At 45.7% G+C, this 18,614-nt stretch overlaps 1 protein-coding gene across 1 annotated transcript in view; it reads left to right on the top strand.

Annotated features, from left to right (window-relative positions):
* Positions 1–18,614, top strand: part of LOC132819201 (collagen alpha-1(XXIV) chain) — a 429,304-nt gene that overhangs the window by 331,516 nt on the left and 79,174 nt on the right. Inside the window, exon 36 of the mRNA XM_060830653.1 lies at positions 442–495. Within this exon, the coding sequence (XP_060686636.1) occupies positions 442–495 (54 nt within the window). The remainder of the gene's footprint in view (positions 1–441; positions 496–18,614) is intronic.

Here is an 18,614-nt window from a genome sequence, read left to right as displayed (position 1 = left end):
TATGAGGAAAAATGTTTTCATCCGGCTGGGGGTGGAGTGGGGAGGTAATCTGGAACTCCCTGCCTGGACGGGTGGGAGAGGCAGAAACCCACAGCACATTGAAGAAGGATTTAGATGGGCCAAAGCAAACAGGCAATGGGCCAAGTGCTGGGAAATAGGATTGGAAATGTTAGATGGTTGCTTTGACCAATGTAGAGCTAATGAGCTAAAGAACCTTTCTCTGTGCCATAGATCTCTATGACTCTATCAAACTCATTCGCCTACATTTTATATCTTTTCAATTTGTTTTAGTAAGACAAATAATAATTACAGGGTAAATCTTCAAACTAGCCTGGAGTTGATGGGCTCAGTGGTCTCTCTTTGTGCCACGATGACTCTACAGCCCTTTACGTTTTCTCTTCCCACAATAAAAACAATGACCTCTCTTTTGTTTTCACCCAGGGAGAGCCAGGTCCAGTGGGAGAAGATGGAATACAAGGAAAAGATGGGATCAAGGTAAGGTTTCTAAGATTATTTTCTGGTGCCCAATGTTATAAACTCACAAAGAGAAGTTTTCACCAAATGCAGTTACTAGTTCAGGATGACGTTGGGGAGTTTCGGAAGGTCAGGCCAATCACTTTGACTAAAGGTAGATAGCCCATTGCTACCACTCCATCTCTCTCTGTCTCTCCCACTCCAATATTCACTTGATCGATTAAACAACAACAGCTTGCATTTACCTAGCACTGCTAACCCAGTAAAATATCCCGAGGCACCTCAAGTACTAAGCCACAATGAGCTCCTAAAACATGATGGGCAGTTTCAGCGAAGAGGTGGGTTTTAAGGGGACTGTGTAAACGAGGAGTAGGCGGAGGTGAATTCCACCGCCTGGAGCCCAGCACCTGAAAGCCCAGCCACCGACGGTGCCCCAATAAAACAGGCGATGCTGACAAGGTCAGAATAATGCAGAGGTCTTACAGGGTTTTAGAGTCACAGCAGTTACAGAGATTGGGAAGGTCAAGGAGCTGGAGGAGGTGACTGAGATAGTGAGGGATGTAGGAGCTGGAGGATGCGACTGAGATAGTGAGGGATATAGGAGCTGGAGGAGGTGACTGAGATAGTGAGGGATGTGGGAGCTGGAGGAGGTGACTGAGATAATGAGGGATGTAGGAGCTGGAGGAAGTGACTGAGATAGTGAGGGATGTAGGAGCTGGAGGAGGTGACTGAGATAGTGAGGGATGTAGGAGCTGGAGGAGGTGAGAAAGATTGGGTAGGTCCAGGGGCTGGAGGAGGGTATAGAGATAAAGAGAGTCTTGGTCTGTAAATAAAAGTAAGAAATTTAAAATCCCAACATTGGTGGAATAGAATCCCTACAGTATGGGAGCTGGCCAGTCAGCCCATACTAACCCTCCAAGGAGCATCCCAGTCAGACTCACTCCATCTTACCTCTGTATTTACCATGGTCAATCCACCCTGACCTGCACATCTTTGGACTGTGGGAGGAAAGCGGAGCACCCAGAGGAAACCCACGCAGACACGGGGGCGAATGTGCAAACTCCACACAGACAGTAACCTGAAGCTGGAATCAAACCCAGGTCCCTGGCGCTGTGAGGCAGCAGTGCTACCCGCTAAGCCACTGTGCCGCCCTGTGTAATTCAATACTTACAGGAGAGGTGTACGTGGACTGTTTCCAGTGAGCATGCTCACTTGGTCATGTTTGGTCAAAAGCAGCATGTGTAATCGGACACTGACCCTTGTGGTGGCTTATTATGGAGAACATAGAACATTACAGCGCAGCACAGGCCCTTCGGCCCTCGATGTTGTACCGACCAGTGGAACCAATCTGAAACCCAGTTATCCTAGACAATTCCAATTTCATCCATATGTTTATCCAATGACCATTCAATTGCCCTTTAAAGTTGGTGAGTCTACTACTGTCGCGGTCAGTGCGGACCACACCCCTGCTACTCTCTGTGTAAAAAAACTACCTCTGACATCTGTCTTAAATCTATCACCACTCAATTTGAAGCTATGTCCCTTCGTACAAGCAGATGTCATCATTCCTAGGAAAAAGATTCTCACTGTCCACCCTATCTAATTCCCTGATCATCTTGTATGTTTCTATTCAATCCCCTCTAAGCCTTCTTCTCTCTAATGAGAACAGACCCAAGTCCCTCAGCCTTTCCTCACAAGACCTTCCCTCCAGGCAGCATCCTGGTAAATCTCCCTGCACCTTTTCCATGTTTCCACATCCTTCCTGTAATGGGACAGCCAGAACTGTACACAATATTCCAAGTGAGGCCACAGTAGCGTTTTGTCCATTTGTCCATGACATCATGGCTCCAGAACTCAATCCCTCTACCAATAAATCCTAACAACCATATGCCTTCTTAACAGCACTATCAACCTGGGTGGCAACTTTTAGGGATCTATGTACATGGACACCAAGATTCTCTGCACATCCACACTACCAAGAATCTTTCCATTGACCCAGTACTCTGCCTTCCCATTATTCTTCCCAAAGTGCATCACCTCACATTTAGCTGCATTGAACTCCATTTGCCACCTCTCAGCCCAATTCTGCAGTTTATCCAAGTCCCCCTGCAACCTACAACATTCTTCCACACTGTCCACCACTCCACTGACTTTAGTGTCGTCTGCAAATTTACTAATCCATCCACCTATGCCTGCGTCTACGTCATTTATAAAACTGACAAACAGCAGTGGTCCCAAAACAGATCCTTGCGGCACACCACGAGTAACCGGACTCCAGGCTGAATATTTTCCATCAACCACCACTCGCTGCCTTATTTCAGAAAACCAGTTTCTAATCCAAATTGCTAAATCACCCTCAATCCCAATTCTCAACATTTTCTTCAAAGGTCTACCATGTGGAATCTTATCAAAGGCTTTACTGAAGTCCATGTATACTATGTCAACTGCCCTACCCTCATTTACATGCTTGGTCACCTTCTCAAAAGGCTCAATGAGGTTTGTGAGGAACGACCTGCCCTTGACGAAACCATGTTGACTACCTCCAATCAAATTGTTGCTTGCTAGATGATTATAAACCCTATCTCTTACAATCCCTTCCAAAACATTTCCTACAACAGATGTAGAGCTTTATAATAACCTGGGTCATCTCTACTGCCCTTCTTGAACAAGGGCACAACATTTGCAATCCTCCAGTCCTCTGGTACTAAACCTGGAGACAATGACAACTCAAAGATCAAGGCCAAAGGCTCCGCCATCTCCTCCCTAACTTCCCAGAAGATCCCCGGATATATCCCATCCAGCTCAAGGGACTTGTCTACTTTCACACCTTCTAGTCTAGTAATCTGTAAGTCAGTTTTCTCCTCTACAATATTCTCCTTTTTCTGAATGAAAACAGATGAGAATTATTTATTTAGCACCTCTCTGATCTCCACAGGGTCCACACACAACTTCCCACTTCTGTCTTTGCCTGGCCCTATTCCTACCTTCATCATCCTTTTATTCCTCACACACCTATAGAAAGCTTTAGGGTTCTCTTTTATTCTACCGGCCAAAGACTGATCATGTCCCCTCCTCGCTCTTCTCAACTCTCCCTTTAAATCCTTTCTCGCTAATCTGTACCTCTCCATCGTTTCATCTGAACCATCTTGCCTCAACGTCACATAAGCCTCCCTCTTCTGCTTAACAAGTGATACAATTTATTTCGTAAACCACAGATCCCTTACCTTATCACTTCCTCCCTGCCTGACAGGGACATACCTATCAAAGACACGCAATATCTGTTCCTTAAACCAGCTCCACATTTCGATTGTCCCCATCCCCTGCATTTTGCTACCCCAGTCTATGCCTCCTAAGTCTTGCCTAATCACATTATAATTGACAGTCCCCATCTATAACTCCTGTGCGGTGGCATGTACCTGTCCCTTTCCATCACTAAACTAAAAGTTACTCCAGTAATTCTTTTCTTCCTGATATACCTATAGCTTATTTGTGAGACTAATTCCTTGGCAAAATGATATTTCCATTTAACAAGTTTTAGCATATCTTCCAATGTTGTTTGTTTTGTGTTAAACCTGGGAGAAATCCAATGCAAATTTCTGTTATATCAGCTGTGTCTGAAACAGTATAATCTTCTCATCGCAACATCATTCCAACTTCAATTCTGCCTGCGTGTCTTACTTTGTAAGGATAACATCAACTTAAACGCTTCACAGATGTTAGATTTTACACTTTTGTAAACTTGAATTCTACCTCTATTGTTGTGTTCTACTTTAACTTGAAAGGGCACGCCATGAATCCTGCCCCACAGGCTGCCTCAAAATGAATAAAATCCCAGTGAAACCACCAAAATGTAAATTTACCAGGCTGGCCGCCATTTGGGATAAAGGAAATTCACACTAAGTTTTATCATTAACAGATAAATAACTATTTGTTATATTACGTTTAACAAAGGATGGAGAAATGGAATGGCTTTTAATCTAATACTGTACAACTTAAACTACAGAGGAACCTCAATTATCCGGCATTTGATTATCCAAATATCGGATTATTCGGCAAGATTAACTGAACTTTCAGAAAGCTTTTGATAAAGTCCCACATAGGAGGTTAGTGAGCAAAATTAGGGCGCATGGTATTGGGGGCAAAGTACTAACTTGGATTGAAAGTTGGTTGGCTGATATGAAACAAAGAGTAGTGATAAGCGGCTCCATTTTGGAATGGCAGGCAGTGACCAGTGGGGTACCGCAGGGATCAGTACTGGGACCACAGCTTTTTACAATATATGTTAATGATATAGAAGATGGTATTATTAATAACATTAGCAAATTTGCTGATGATACAAAGCTGGGTGGCAGGGTGAAATGTGAGGAGGATGTTAGGAGATTACAGGGTGACCTGGACAAGTTAGGTGAGTGGTCAGATGCATGGCAGATGCAGTTTAATGTGGATAAATGTATGGTTATCCACTTTGGTGGCAAGAACAGGAAGGCAGATTACTACCTAAATGGAATCAATTTAGGTAAAGGGGCAGTACAGAGAGATCTGGGTGTTCTTGTACACCAGTCACTGAAGGTAAGCATGCAGGTGTTCTTCTGCAGCTGTACAGGGCCCTGGTGAGACCACACCTGGAGTACTGTGTGCAGTTCTGGTCTCCAAATTTGAGGAAAGACATTCTGGCTATTGAGGGAGTGCAGCATAGGTTCACGAGGTCAATTCCTGGAATGGAGGGATTACCTTACACTGAAAGACTGGAGCGACTGGGCTTGTATACCCTTGAGCTAAGAAGACTGAGAGGGGATATAATTGAGACATATAAGATTATGAAAGGATTGGACACTCTGGCAGCAGGAAACATGTTTCCGCTGATGGGTGAGTGCCGAACCAGAAGACACAGCTTAAAAATACGGGGTAGACCATTTAGGACAGAGATGAGGAGAAACATCTTCACCCAGAGAATGGTGGCTGTGTGGAATGCTCTGCCCCAGAGGGCAGTGGAGGCCCAGTCTCTGGATTAATTTAAGAAAGAGTTGGATAGAGCACTCAAGGATTGTGGATTCAAGGGTCATGGAGATAAGGCAGGAACAGGATACTGATTAAGGATGATCAGACTTGATCATATTGAATGGTGGTGCAGGCTCGAAGGGCAGAATGGCCTACTCCTGCACCTATTGTCTATTGTCTATTGAACGAAATACTGCCCACCCGTGTCCTTCAGATAATCGAGGTTCCCCTGTATATCCCTTCAAAAAACACACGCACACACAGACATGCACACACACGCACTCACAATAAAGAAAACAAGGGGAGGGGACGGCCTCATGGTATTATTGTTGAACTGTTAATCCAGAGACCCAGGTAGCTTTCTGGGGGCCAGGGTTCAAATCCTGCCCCAGCAGATGGTGAAATTTGAATTCAATAAAACTCTGAAATTAAGAGTCTAAAGATGACCATGAGTCTATTTCCGATTGTCGGAAAAGCCCATCTGGTTCGCTAATTAGAGAAGGATATCTGCCATCCTTACCCGATCTGGCCAACATCTGGTTGATTCTTAACTAACCACTGGGCAATTAAGGACAGGCAATTGCCTAGCCAGCAATGCCCACATCCTGTGACTGAAGGGCTTTTGCCTGAAGCGTTGATTTTTTTCCAGCTCCTCAGACGCTGCCTGACCTGCTCCACTCTCGACTCTGATCTTCAGCAGCTGCAATCCTCACTTTCACCTAAAGAATAAAACGAGATAGTTTTACTTTGAGTAAGAATGTGGTCAGGCAACACAAAATTCCATAGCTCAAAAACCTGGATTTTGAGGATAAGTTTGTTGGGTGAATAGTTGATCAGGTGGAGTGAGGTCTCGTTAACATTATTTATTTTAAGTCTCTGTCTATATCTCACAGAGTGAGGGAGACAGAGATAGTGAGGGGGAGGAAGAGAGAGAGAGTGAGAGTGAGGGAGAGATGGATGCTTTCTGTCCTCAAATTCTGGAGGTTTCTCTCTCTGCTGCCTGACACTTTGAGCCTTTAATACTATGCAGCTGAACCAGTGCCAGGACTGTTGTCAGGCAGGATTTCCTTATTCAAATGTCTCTTGATGCCTCTCGGTCTCAAATTCTCTCAAACAGGACTTCAAAAAAACAACATTGAATTACACGGCCCAAAAAATGCAGCGCTTAATTTTCAAGTTGCAAAACTATCCTGATATTTCAGTTTGAGCTGTTCCTAAATTCCATATCCGTCTACAGTTCCAAAAAAGGAAAAATATGTAATCTCTTCCAAATGCCTGTAACTAAGAGAGGAATTGAGTAGTGACTCCCAGAGTAGGAAATGTGATGAAGAAGGTGGGAGCTAACATTTTGAAATTACGACTGTGGGTTCACGTTGGGAGATAAAGTCAGTAATCTGTTTGTGTCGAGTTGGATCTCACTCTGTGCAAGTTGATGCTGTGTTGGGGAGGTGTCATTTCTAATGCATTTGCATCCAATGAATATTCAAAGAATCCCTGTATGGCTACAGTACAGAAACCATTCGGTCCATCATGTCTGTTCTGGTGCCTCACCTCTGCCTTCTCCTGTTCCTCTTCACTCGCTCCCTTTTCTGATCCCAAACCAATTCTCTGCTGAATTTTTGGGTTGACCATGCCTCCATCACACTCTCAGGCAGTGCATGCCAAATCCCAAGTACACACTTTGGGTCAAAGTATTCCTCTTCCTGCTGCCACTGCATCTTTTGCCAAGTACCTGAACCTTGTGCCCTCCCGTGTTGTTGATCCTTCTCCCAGTGGGAAATATTTTTCTCTTCTCTGTTCTGAATAGATAAAATCTCCTCTCGACCTTCTTTTTTCTAAGGCGGACAGTGTGAATTATCCTGAACGGTCCTCATAACTGATGATCCACATACTGGGAGCATTCCCTGAATCTTTCCTGCACCCTGTCCAATGCCTTTCCATTCTTCCTGAAATGGAGTCCTCAGAAGGAAGATTCCAGATGAGCCCAAACCAGGGTTTAATACAAGGTCACCATGGGCTCCCTGCTCTTGTACTCTGTGCCCTATTTATAAAACCAACTTTATTAACCTCTTTGTCTATCTGTCCTGCCACCATCAATGATGTACGCGCACACAGGTCCTCCACTCCCTCTTTAGGGTGGGTGGCACGGTGGCACAGTGGTTAGCACTGCTGCCTCACAGCGCCTGAGACCCGGGTTCAATTCCCGACTCAGGCGACTGACTGTGTGGAGTTTGCACATTCTCCCCGTGTCTGCGTGGGTTTCCTCCGGGTGCTCCGGTTTCCTCCCACAGTCCAACGATGTGCGGGTCAGGTGAATTGGCCATGCTAAATTGCCCGTAGTGTTAGGTAAGGGGTAAATGTAGGGGTATGGGTGGGGTACGCTTCGGCGGGTCGGTGTGGACTTGTTGGGCCGAAGGACCTGTTTCCACACTGCAAGTAATCTAATCTATATCCCCTAGAATAATAGAATGTTATGTTTTATTGTGAATGGAATTGAATGCAAGAGTAGGGAGAGGGTCTTGTCCACATGCCGGTGAGGCTACATCTGGAGTCCTGTGCACAGGACTGGTTCCCTTTCCTAAGGAAGGATGGACATGCATTGGACGCAGATCAGAAAAGGTTCAATATCCTGGGCTGGGTGAGGACGTGTTGGCCAGGATAGAGTTATTGCAGCTGGAACTTGCAGGAGGAAGAGATGATTTCTTTCAACTAAAGAAGATCCTTCTCGGTCCATAACCAGGAAAGGCTGTTTCCTCTTGTAGAAGATTCTAGAACCAGGGAGTCACTGTTTAAAAATAAGGGGTGGTATTTTTAACCTCGATGAGGAGAATGGGGGGGGGGGCACTGATGTCGTAGTTGGGTCATGGGGCTAGTAAGCAAGAGTGAAAAAGTGAGGACTGCAGATGCTGGATATCTGAGCTGAAAATGTGTTGCTGGAAAAGCGCAGCAGGTCAGGCAGCATCCGAGGAGCAGGAGTGAAGAAGGGTTTATGCCCGAAATGTCGATTCTCCTGTTCCTTGGATGCTGCCTGACCTGCTGCGTTTTTCCAGCAACACATTTTCAGCTCAACTAGTAAGCAAGAGTCCCAAGGTAAGGTTCTAGGAGCATAGACTTGAATCCCATCATGGCAGATGGTGATACTTGAATTTATTAGCAATCTGGTCTAACAACAACACTACTGTTGGTTATGGTAAAAACCCATCTGCTGCACAAATGGCGGTTAAGGAGGGAAATAAGACCACAAAACATAGGAACAGAAATTAGGTCATTCAGCCCATCGGGTCTGCTCCTTCATTCAATCCTAGAGACAGAAAACCCCGCAGATGCTGGAATCCAAGGTAGACAAGCAGGAGGCTGGGAGATCAGGAGGGACAGGCAGGAGACTGGGAGAACACAGCAAGCCAGGCAGCATCAGGAGGGACAGGCAGGAGGCTGGGAGAACACAGCAAGCCAGGCAGCATCAGGAGGGACAGGCAGGAGGCTGGGGGAACACAGCAAGCCAGGCAGCATCAGGAGGGACAGGCAGGAGACTGGGGGAACATAGCAAGCCAGGCAGCATCAGGAGGGACAGGCAGGAGGCTGGGGGAACACAGCAAGCCAGGCAGCATCAGGAGGGACAGGCAGGAGGCTGGGGGAACACAGCAAGCCAGGCAGCATCAGGAGGGACAGGCAGGAGGCTGGGGGAACACAACAAGCCAGGCAGCATCAGGAAGTAGAGAAGTCAACGTCTCAGGTGTAACCCTTTTTCAGGCTTGGGCGTGGGTGGCAGGGGAGCTGCAGATAAAGTTGGGGGGGGGGAGATTGAGTGGGGAGGGGGTGGCAGGATGGTGAGGTAGGGATAGGTAAACACAGGTAGAAGGTACTACCTGGTTGGTCGATGGGAGAAGTGAATCCGGTTGGTGGCTGGAAGGAAGGGTTGGTCAGAGGAACAGAGGTGGGGGAGGGGGGGTACATCTGGGGAGGAGCTGGGAAGGGAGTCGGAGGTGGGAAGGGGGGTTATTTGAAATTGGTGTACTCAGTGTTGAGTCCTCCAGGCGGAAGATGAGGTGTGGTTCCTCCAATTTGCAGTTAGGATCGTTCTGGCAATGGATGTGGCCCAAGGTGGTCATGTCGGAAAGGGAGTGGGAAGGGGAATTAAAGTGGGTGGTGACTGCTAGGTCAGGGTGGCCCCTGTGGGACCCACTGAGATGCTCGCAGAATGTGCTCTGAGTTTACGTTTGGTCTCCCTGATGTAGAGACTGGTGTGGTGGTTAGTGAGGACAATGAGGACCCTGTCTTTAATGCGTTTGGAGGGGATGGTTTTAGAGCAGTGGAGGGGTAGAGGGCTGTCTGGGTGATGGGGGGACAGAAAGCATGTTGTTCAAAACCTGCATCCTCCATTGCCACAGCGAATCAGATCACAAATTGGAGGAACAACCGCCTGGGCAACCTTCAGCCCGGAGGACTCAACATTGAGTTCTCCAATTTCAAATAACCTCCCTTCCCATTCCCCCCTCCCGTCCATTTCACTGACTGACCCTTCCTTCCAGCCGCCAACTGCTTTCACTTCTCCCACAGACCAACCAGGAGATCCCCGCTACCTCGGGAAGGGGCCATACTGGACCTGGTGTTGGGGAATGAGCCCGGCCAGGTGGCTGAAGTTTCAGTGGGGGATTACTTTGGGAATAGTGATCACAATTTGATAAGTTTTAGAATAGTCATGGGCAAAGATGAGAGTGGTCCTAAAGGAAGAGTGCTAAAATGGGGGAAGGCCAACTATAGCTAAATTCAGTAGGAGCTGGGGAATGTGGATTGGGAGCAGCTGTTTGAGGGTATATCCACATTTGATATTTGGCAGGCTTTTAAAGATAGGTTGATTAGAGTTCAGGATAGACATGCCCCTGTGAAAATGGGGAATAGAAACTGCAAGCTGAGGGAACCATGGATGACAGGTGAAATTGTGAGACAAGATAAGAGGAAAAAGGGAGCATACATAAGATCTAGGAGACCGAAAACAGACAAAGCTTTGGAAGAAAATTGGAAATGCAGGACCAATCTGAAACAAGGAATTAAAAGGGATCATGAGGGAAAGTCTCAGATACAGTCACATAGATGGATTAAATCCAGGAAGGGTGAGAGAGGTCAGCACCTAGGGCAGGAGTCTTTTGTGGATATACCCATTTCAAACAGGTATGCTGTTTTGGAAAATGTAGGGGGTGATGGATCCTCATGGGAATGTAGCACGAACAGCCAAGTTTCTGGTATTGAGACTGGCTCTAAGCAACGAGGGGTACGTCGGCTTCCAAGAGATCGATTGTGTTAGGGGATTCTGTAGTCCGAGGTACAGACAGACGTTTCTGTGGCCAGCAGAGAAAAAGCAGAATGGTGTGTTGTTTCCCTGGTGCCAGGATCAAGGATGTCTCAGAGAGGGTGCAGAATGTTCTCACGGGGGAGAGGGGCCAGCAGGAGGTCATTGTCCACATTGGAACCAACAACATAGGAAGGGAAAAGGTTGAGACTCTGAAGGGAGATTACAGAGAGTTAGGCAGGAATTTAAAAAGGAGGTTCTCAAGGGTAGTAATATCTGGATTATTCCCAGTGCTACGAGCTAGTGAGGGCAGGAATAGGAGGATAGAGCAGATGAATGCATGGCTGAGGAGCTGGTGTATGGGAGAAGGATTCACATTTTTGGATCATTGGAATCTCTTTTGGGGTAGAAGTGACCTGTACAGGAAGGATGGATTGCACCTAAATTGGAAGGGGACTAATATACTGGCAGGGAAATTTGCTAGAACTGCTTGGGAGGATTTAAACTAGTAAGGTGGGGGTGGTGCCCAGGGAGATAGTGAGGAACGAGATCGATCTGAGACGGGTACAGCTGAGAACAGAAGTGAGTCAAACAGTCAGGGCAGGCAGGGACAAGGTAGGACTAATAAATTAAACTGCATTTATTTCAATGCAAGGGGTCTAACAGGGAAGGCAGATGCATTCAGGGCATGGTTAGGAACATGGGACTGGGATATCATAGCAATTACAGAAACATGGCTCAGGGATGGACAGGACTGGCAGCTTAATGTTCCAGGATACAAATGCTACAGGAAGGATAGAAAGGGAGGCAAGAGAGGAGGGGGAGTGGTGGCATTTTTGATAAGGGATAGCATTACAGCTGTGCTGAGGGAGGATATTCCTGGGAATACATCCAGGGAAGTTATTTGGGTGGAACTGAGAAATAAGAAAGGGATGATCACTTTATTGGGATTGTATTATCGACCCCCGAATAGTCAGAGAGAAATTAAGAAACAAACTTGTAAGGAGATCTCAGCTATCTGTAAGAATAATAGGGTGGTTATGGTAGGGGATTTTAACTTTCCAAACATCGACTGGGACTGCCATAGTGTTAAAGGTTTAGATGGAGAGGAATTTCTTAAGTGTGTACAAGACAATTTTCTGATTCAGTATGTGGATGTACCTACCAGAGAAAGTGCAAAACTTAACCTACTCTTATCACATACTGTTGCTGTTGCAAATTCCTCATCGCTTCTATCTGTCTCTCCAACTGATCCACTCGATCTGATAAGATTCGCAGCCGACAGCATTTATGGCAGATATAATCCGCAGTAACCCTTAAACTCTCTTTAAACTCCCACGTCTGACAAGAAGTACATTTCACTCTATTGAAGACCATTTTTGCTCCTTCACAATCTACAGACCCAGAAAATAACACCGTCTTATTCCTCTACAAATACTGCCCCAGGTTAAATTAATAGTTATGGCTTATATTTTAAGTTTAATCAAGAGACATATCTCCAAAAACATATAACCAAGAAAGAATCCACTTTACTCACTACTGCAGCCTTTCTCTTGGACACACTTAAAACAACAATGAACTTATCGGATTCTGTGCTGTGAACTTCGCCCAAACAGGTTCCTCCAAGATTAGTTGTGAAATTCACTGTTGAGGAAGTGCTGGATGTCTTGAAATGGTTAAAGGTGGATAAATCCCCAGGACCTGATCAGGTGTACCCAAGAACTCTGTGGGACGCTAGAGAAGTGTTTCTGGGCTTCTTGCTGAGATATTTGTATCATCGATAGTCACAGGTGAGGTGCCGGAAGACTGGAGGTTGGCTAACGTGGTGCCACTGTTTAAGAAGGGTGGTAAGGACAAGCCAGGGAACTATAGACCAGTGAGCCTGAACACGGTGGTGGGCAAGTTGTTGGAGGGAATCCTGAGGGACAGGATGTACATGTATTTGGAAAGGCAATTACTGATTCAAGATAGTCAACATGGCTTTGTGCGTGGGAAATCATGTCTCACAAACTTGACTGAGTTTTTTGAAGAAGTAGCAACAAAGTTTGATGAAGGCAGAGCAGTAGATGTGATCTATATGGACTTCATTAAGGCGTTCGACAAGGTTCCCCATGGGAGACTGATTAGCAAGGTTAGATCTCATGGAATACAGGGAGAATTAGCCATTTGGATACAGAACTGGATCAAAGGTAGAAGACAGAGGGTGATGGTGGATGGTTGTTTTTCAAACTGGAGGCCTGTGACCAGTGGAGTGCCACAAGACTGGTACTGGGCCCTCGACTTTTTGTCGTTTACATAAATGATTTGGATGCGAGCGTAAGAGGTACAGTTAGTAAGTTTGCAGATGACACTGAAATTGGAGGTGGAGTGGACAGCGAAGAGGATTACCTCAGATTACAATAGGATCTGGAGCAGATGGGCCAATGAGCTGAGAAGTGGCAGCTGGAGTTTAATTCAGATAAATGTGCAGTGCTGGACTTATACACTTAATGGTAAGGTCCTAGGGAGTGTTGCTGAACAAAGAGACCTTGGAGTGCAGGTTCATAGCTCTTTGAAAGTGGAGTCACAGGTAGATAGGATAGTGAAGAAGGTGTTTGGTATGCTTTCCTTTATTGGTCAATATATTGAGTACAGGAGTTGGGAGGTCATGTTGCGGCTGTACAGGACATTGGTTAGGCCACTGTTGGAATATTGCGTGCAATTCTGGTCTCCTTCCTATCGGAAAGATGTTGTGAAACTTGAAAGGGTTCAGAAATGATTTACAAGGATGTTGCCAGGGTTGGAGGATCTGAGCTACAGGGAGTGGTTGAATAGGCTGGGGCTGTTTTCCCTGGAGCGTCAGAGGCTGAGGGGTGACCTTATAGAGGTTTACAAAATTGAGGAACATGGATAGGATAAATAGGCAAAGTCTTTTCCCTGGGGTCGGGGAATCCAGAACTAGAGGGCATAGGTTTAGGGTGAGAGGGGAAAGATATAAAAGAGACCTAAGGGGCAACCTTTTCACGCAGAGGGTGGTATGTGTATGGGATGAGCTGCCAGAGGATGTGATGGAGGCTGGTACAATTGCAACATTTAAGAGGCATTTGGGTGGGCATATGGAGGGATATGGGCTGGGTGCTGTCAGGTGGGATTAGATTGGGTTGGGAGATCTGGTCAGCATGGACAGGTTGGACCGAAAGGTCTGTTTCCATGCTGTACATCTCTATGACTCTATGAAATATGTTTAGCAAACAGGGTTAAGGAAAATCCCAAAGCCTTTTATTCATATATAAGGAGCAAGAGGGTAACGAGGGAAAGGATTGGCCCACTCGAGGGCAAAGGAGAGAAGTTATGCTTGGAGTCAGAGAAAATGGGTGATAGTCTTAACGAGTACTTTGTATCGGTATTCACTGAGGAGAGGGACATTATGGATATTGAGGTTCGAGATAGATGTTTGAGTACTCTTGGTCATATTGGCATAAGAAGTGATGAAATGTTGGGTATTCTAAAAGGCATTAAGGTGGACAAGTCATAGTCATAGAGATGTACAGCACAGAAACAGACCCTTCAGTCCAACTCGTCCATGCCAACCAGAATATCCTAACCTAATCTAGTCCCAAGACCCCAGGTCTGAATAGGATCTATCTCAGGTTACTGAGGGAAGCGAGAGAGAAAATAACTGGGGCCTTAAAAGATATCTTTGCAGCATCCTCGAACACAAGTAAGGTCCAGAGGACTAGAGAATTGCTAATGTTGTCCCATTGTTTAAGAAGGGTAGCAGGGATAATCCAAGCAATTATAGACCAGTGAGTCTGACGTTGGTGGAAGGGAAGCTGCTGGAGAGATACTGAGGGATAGCAACTATTCCCATTTGGAAGAAAATGGGCTTATCAGTAATAGGCAGCATGATTTTGTGCAGGGAAGGTCATATTTTACCAACTTTATGGAATTTTTTGAGGAGGTGACAAAGTTGATTGATGAGGGAAAGGCTGTAGATGTGATATACATGGATTTCAGTAAGGCGTTTGATAAGGTTCCCCCTGGTAAGCTGATGGAGAAAGTGAAGTCACATGGGGTCCAGGGTGTGCTATCTAGATGGACAGAGAACTGGTTGGGCATTAGGAGACAGAGCGTAGTAGTTGAAGAGAGTTTCTCGAAATGGAGAAAGGTGACCAGTGGTGTTCCACAGGGATCAGTGCTGGGGCCACTGTTGTTTGTGATATACATAAATGATTTGCAGGAAGGTGTAGGTGGTCTGATTAGTAGGATTGCAGATAACAGTAAAATTGGTGGAGTAACAGATAGTGAAGGGGAATATCAGAGAATATAGCAGTATATAGATAGACTGGAGATTGGGCAGAGATATGGCAGATGGAGTTCAATCCTGGCAAATGCAAGGAGGTACATTTTGGAAGATCCAATTCAAGAACAAACGCTACAGTAAATGGAAAAGCCCTGGGGAAAATTGATGTACAGAGAGATCTGGGTGTTCAGGGTCCACTGTTCCCTGAAGATGGCAACATACGTCAATAGAGTGGTCAAGAAGGCATACGGCATGCTTTCCTTCATCGGATGGGGTCTTGAGTACAAGTGTTGGCAGGTCGTGTTATAGTTGTGTGGGACTTTGGTTCGGCCACATTTGCCATACGGTGTACAGTTCTGGTTGCCACATTACCAAACGAATGTGGATGCTTTGGAGAGGGTGCAGAGGAGGTTCACCAGGATGTTGCCTAGTATGGAGGATGCTAGCTATGAAGAGAGGTTGAGTAGATTAGGATTATTTTCATTAGAAAGATGGAGGTTGAGGGGGGACCTGATTGAGGTCTACAAAATCATGAGAGGTATAGACAGGGTGGATAGCAAGAAGCCTTTTCCCCTGAGTGAGGATCTCAATTACTAGGGGTTACAAGTTCAAAGTGACAGGAGAAAGGTTTAGGGGAGGTATGGTGGAAAATTCTTTATGCAGAGGGTGGTGGGGGCCTGGAACATGTTGCCAGCTGAGGTGGTAGAGGTGGGAATGATAGCATAATTTAAGATGTATCTAGACAGATCCATGAATGGGCAGGGAGCAGAGGGATACAGATCCTTAGAAAATAGGTGACAGGTTTAGATAGAGGATCTGGATCAGCACAGGTTTGGAGGGCCGAAGGGCCTGTTCCTGTGCTGGAATGTTCTTTGGTCTTTATTCTACCTGTGTTCACCTATCCTTACCACACCATGCCACACAACCCCCCCCCACCCAAAACCTTCCCCCACCCCCCCCCTCTTTTAACTACAGTTCCCCTTACCTCCACCTGCAGTCCTGAAGAAAGGTTACATCCGAAACGTTGACTCTTCCACCTTGTGATGCTGCCTGGCTTGCTGTGTTCTTCCAGCCTCCTGCTCGTCCACCATTCAATCATAGCTGATCGATTTCTCAACCCCATTCTCCCGTTCTCTCTGTATAAACCTTGATCCCCTTGGCAAACAAGGAACTATCTACCTCCATCTTAAATCTGGCCTGCATGTGACTCCAGACCCATGGCAATGTGGTTGACTGTTAACTATCCTCTGGGCAATTAGGGACAGCCAATAAATGCTTGCCCAGCCAGCAATGCCCGTAATCCATGAGTAAATCTTTAAAAATATTTCTCACAGAGTGGCATATGTCTTCCTCAAAGGGTAGTAGAACAAAATCCTTGCGTTAAGACAGGCATATGAATATTCATGATAAGAAAAGTTATTGGGGGGCAGTGGAAATGTGGAGGGATCTTATTGAATGGTGAAACAGATTTATGGGGCAAGTGGGCGACTCCTGCATATATCTGTAAATAAGTCTTAGAATGATTCAATAATCATACTGACCAAACAATAACATTAATCATCTCATTGATAGGGAGAGTTTATTTAAATTCAAGAGAATTAAAATTTCTTTAACTACATAAATCTAGATAAGTGAAAGCATTACGAGTAGTGATCATGAAACTTCAAAGTATCGTAAAATCCATTGTTTCTGCCTTTTACGAAAGGAACTCTGCTGTTTGGCCCACATTTCATCTGTTTGCAAATGTGTGATTGTCCTTTCAGTGGCTTGGCAAGACACTTTGTTTCAAACAGGAGCCTGGGGTTTAATAAGCTCACTAGTAATGAAGGCTGTTCTTGCCGGGGTCTCCCACATCCCAACAGTAGAATATTACTGGGATCAAAATAAAGCAGCTTAATCTGAAAATGCTAGGATCAGTCACCACAGAATAAGAGGCTTTTGCGCATTGTGGCTGTGCACACTTTGGTGAGCTTATCCTGTTAGTCTGTTTAGTTGTTTCTGCATCATCAGTAAAAATTGTTTTCCTTTGCAAGTATTTATTAAATTCCCTTTCAGACATTATTATTGAATCTTCCTTCATACACATCCATCCTCACTCACTCACTCACACTCACTCTCTCTCTCTCTCTCTCTTTCTAGTCACTCACACTCTCTCTGTCTCTGTCTCTCACGCACACACACTCATACAGTCCACACACAGAGACACACACTCTCTCTCACACACAATCCCCACAAGCACCCAGTCCCCACATACGCACACAGCCTCACACAGATAAACACAAACACCCGTACAGGCATGCACAGTCTCACATTGGCATGTGCACATACACATGCCATTTCAGATTGCAACAACTCATTGTGTGCTAGACAATGAATATCCTATCTGTTTGCATGAAGCTAAGAAAAAGCAAGGGATAGTAAGCATTGGATGGCTGCCAATCAGTATAGGGCAATGTCTAAAACTGTAAAGTGAAGGTGTCGGTAGCAAAGGGAATGCAGTACTCATCACTTACTTCAATCTGCAGACAGTCTGGATAGAACTAATGAGCACCAGGCTGTGGGGGAAGAATTTTTGGAATGTGCAATAAGATTGCTTTCCAGAGCAGTGGGCTGAGGAACCAACAGGGAACAGGTCACTTTAAATCTAGCATCATGCAGTGAGAAAAGGCTAACTCGTAACCTTGTTTGAGTGGACTCTTTAGGGAAGGTGGTTAAAAATGGTGCTGTTCGATCCAAAGCCAGGAGATTGCCCAGGCTGGGGTGATGTAGCTCAGGTGAGAGACCTGGGAAACTACTGTTGTTTTCTCTAGAACAGGGAAGGCTGAGGGAACTCTGGTTGAGGGGCACACAGCTTTCGAGGCAGAGATAGGGAGAAACATTTATCTTTATTATTCATGCACAGGAGAGGGCATCATTTGTCAAGCCCAGAGGGTAATTAAGAGTCAACCGCACATTGCTGTGAGTCTGGAGTTAGGTGTAGGCTAGACCGGGTAAGGATGGTAGATTCCTTCCTTGGAGGACATGAGTGAATCAGATGGGCTTTCCCTAACAATTGGCAATGTGTTCGTGGTCATCATTAGACTCGTCCTTCCAGATTTTGCTGAATACTCTTTCCCCCATCTGCCATGACAGGATTCGAATCCGGATCCCTGGAACATTGTCTGGGTCTCCGGATTAACAGTCCAGTGTTAATACCACTCCCCTTATTTTACCTCCTTGTAAAGGAGTTTGGAACTGAGAGCATAGATTTTAGTTCAGAGGAAGTGGTTTAGATGAGATTACGGAATATTATTTTCACCCAGAGGGTAGTGGCTATGGGAAACTCACTTGTGTAGCGGGGCCGATGTTGGACTGGGGTGGACGAGATCAGAAGTCACACAGCACAAGGTTATAGTCCAGCAGGTTTATTTGAAAGTTTGTGATTTCCAATACACCTGTTGGACTGTAACCTGGTGTTGTGTGACTTCTGTCTTTGAAAGGATGGGAGATGCAGAAACCATCACAGCGTTTAAGAAGTATTGAGACGACTTGAAGCACCATCGGTCAGGCAGCATCTGAGGAGCAGGAGAGTCG

Source organism: Hemiscyllium ocellatum, chromosome 9 (genome assembly GCF_020745735.1).
Source record: "Hemiscyllium ocellatum isolate sHemOce1 chromosome 9, sHemOce1.pat.X.cur, whole genome shotgun sequence".
Taxonomy (NCBI): domain Eukaryota; kingdom Metazoa; phylum Chordata; class Chondrichthyes; order Orectolobiformes; family Hemiscylliidae; genus Hemiscyllium; species Hemiscyllium ocellatum.
This window is presented reverse-complemented; position numbering and strand designations above follow the sequence as displayed.